This window comes from Montipora foliosa, chromosome 10, assembly GCF_036669935.1.
Source record: "Montipora foliosa isolate CH-2021 chromosome 10, ASM3666993v2, whole genome shotgun sequence".
NCBI lineage: Eukaryota > Metazoa > Cnidaria > Anthozoa > Scleractinia > Acroporidae > Montipora > Montipora foliosa.
This window is the reverse complement of record NC_090878.1, coordinates 27,032,536-27,035,035: the sequence shown is the minus strand read 5'-3', so window position 1 is coordinate 27,035,035 and position 2,500 is coordinate 27,032,536. Positions and strand designations below refer to the sequence as shown.

The following is a 2,500-nucleotide window of genomic DNA, read 5'->3' as shown; positions in this document are numbered from 1 at the left end:
TAATGCGCTTTATGTCCCTTTGTGGCGACTTCCCTTCTCCTGACTGGCTGGCCTAATAGTGAAGTCAAAATGTGGCCATGTCATAGTTTCTAACTGGATATCAAATTGACAATTTTTATTCATTTACACACCTCTGTTACTTTGTTTTACGGCAAAAGATTTTATTAATTTTTCTAAGCATATCTTTCTCGTTAAAATTAGCATCAAGTTACCTGAATAAAATTGTCTTTTTACCTGAGTCCGCCATTGTATGTGGTCGTTCTGATAAGGCATAAGCTCCGGTCCTTTTTACTACTTTGTTGATCAGGTAAAGGTAAAGTCTGCTTACTAGCCTAGAAGGCCCATCAGGCCCGCGCTTATTTCCGGTTTCTGTAGCATGAAGCGACTAGGAGTATTTCTACTCCCCCCGGGATGGGATACCAGTCCATCGCAGGGTTATATGACGCGCCGTAGCGGACAAAACTACTTCTGCCGATTTATATAGAACTTGTGCTCTTCAAGGATAACTTGTAGCTCCACATCTACAACTTGTTTTCTGCAAGTAAAACTTGTTGCTACATACATCCAACTTTTAGCCAATTGTGTACCACATGTTTTCCTAATAGTATACTTGTCTTAACGTTTCTGCTACTTTAGTTAAAACATACAAAACTTGTTTTCCAACATACAACTTGTCGAAACCGTTTGAGCTTGTGAGAATTTTCGTAAAACTTCTTTGACATTTTCGTACAACTTGCTATCGATTGAATGTTTGGCTTATCGATTGCTGGCTCAACCCATCATTCTTTGCGTGCGCTCTATTCCAAAATGGCGGCTCAAACTGTTTCTGATCTGGAAAGTGTCATTTTTACTGTGCCATCGTTACTGTGCGAGATGGAACGCCACTATTTGTCCGATAATATCGATATGTGTGGATTTTTTGCACGGAGAGGAGAAGACTTTATAGGTTTACTGCGAGTGTGTGCATCAGTACTCGCTCAACAGATCAACGTCACATTTTCTTTAACTCGGGAATTACAAGAGTTGATCAGTCGTTTGGAGAGTAACGTCTTTCACTTTCAGTCACGACAAGATTTTCTGCTGGAAGGAGGCAGTCTTGTATTGCCCCAAAGTTACACTTGCGAAACAGTGCATAATGGAAGACAAGGAAGGCCGATATACAAGATTACAGAATTTCAAATTTGGGGTCTCAGAAGCGTGGGTTTCACATGGAGAAAAATTTTAAGTTTCTTTTGTGTTTCGGAGCGAACATTGAGACGACGGCGTCAAGAAATGGGATGGCCTGCGAGAGAACAGGAGTTCAGTCAAATTTCAGACAACGCCTTGGACATTGTTGTCAGGGATGTACTCTCTCTGTCACTCAATTCTGGTGAGCGAATGGTGTTAGGGGCTCTCAGAGGACGAGGTCTCCTCGTTCAAAGAAACAGAGTTAGGCAGTCTATTTTCAGATTCGATCCGGTCAGCCGTGCTTTGCGTCGTTTTAGAACAGTCCAGGGGCGAGTTTACAGTGTCACGAAGCCCAATGCCCTATGGTAAGAGAGGAAAGTACCACTATACATATGTACATGTGGCACGAAAATATGCTAGGATATTTGTCCCTGGACATTATCTGTTCCTCAAAGCGAACAGTTTTCCTCGAGCTCCACTCTCGGAAGCGAACAGTTTTCCTCGAGCTACGCTCTCGGAAAACTGTGAGCTTTGAGGAACAGATAATGTCCAAGGACAAATATCGTAGCATATTTTCGCGCCACATGGTGGCTATTGTGTTTATTATCCCTCAAATCTTTTTCGCAACGCGCACAGTTTTGAAAACTTGGGAATATTCTTGGATAGTCCCCAGTTTTAGCTGGAGAAATATTCGGTCACGTGACGTTTACAGCAATCGCACGCGAGCGAAGATATTTGATGGATTATAAACACCTTCTAGCAATGTGACACGTTATTCCACCAATTAGTCCGTCTCATTGTTCAAACTTGTTCTGGTTGCCTCATGAGCGGGTAGGGAAGTAGGAAGTGAGCCGTTTCCACAGGATAGTACTTGTTAACATCTGCCCCCAGACATTGGGACCATTTTTTGAAGTGTGAAACTACCTTCATTTAGTGTTTAAATAGTATGGCATCAGTGATTCTACAATGATAGCATAATTTGTTTTAGGATAGCCTGATTTTACAATGTAAACTACAGTTGAGAGAACTCATTTCTTATACCTGGCTAATTTATAGGCATCAGGACGGTAACCACAAACTCATCAGACATGTCTTTTTAACAAATCACTGGCCTCTGGACAGTTTCCTGATAAATAGAAGGATGCGAACCTCACTCCTGTTCACAAATCTGGCAGCAAAAACCTTGTCAACAATTACAAGGGTATTGCTCTGCTTTCTGTCGTTTCCAAAGTGCTGGAGAGATGTGTGTTTCCCAGAATCTATAATCACATGGTTCCTCATCTGCACTCCTTACAACATGGCTTTCGCCACAACAGATCCTGGGTCACTCAAA

The 2,500-nt window shown here is 42.0% G+C and overlaps 1 protein-coding gene across 1 annotated transcript in view; it reads left to right on the top strand.

Moving 5' to 3' along the window:
- Nucleotides 1-822: 822 nt before the first annotated feature.
- LOC137973982 (uncharacterized) overlaps nucleotides 823-2,500 on the top strand; it is a 3,094-nt gene continuing 1,416 nt past the window's right edge. The window contains exons 1-2 of the mRNA XM_068820895.1: nucleotides 823-1,532; nucleotides 2,224-2,500. The exon at nucleotides 2,224-2,500 is cut by the window's right edge and continues 1,416 nt beyond it. Of these exons, the coding sequence (XP_068676996.1) occupies nucleotides 874-1,532; nucleotides 2,224-2,500 (936 nt within the window). The 5' untranslated portion in view covers nucleotides 823-873. The remainder of the gene's footprint in view (nucleotides 1,533-2,223) is intronic.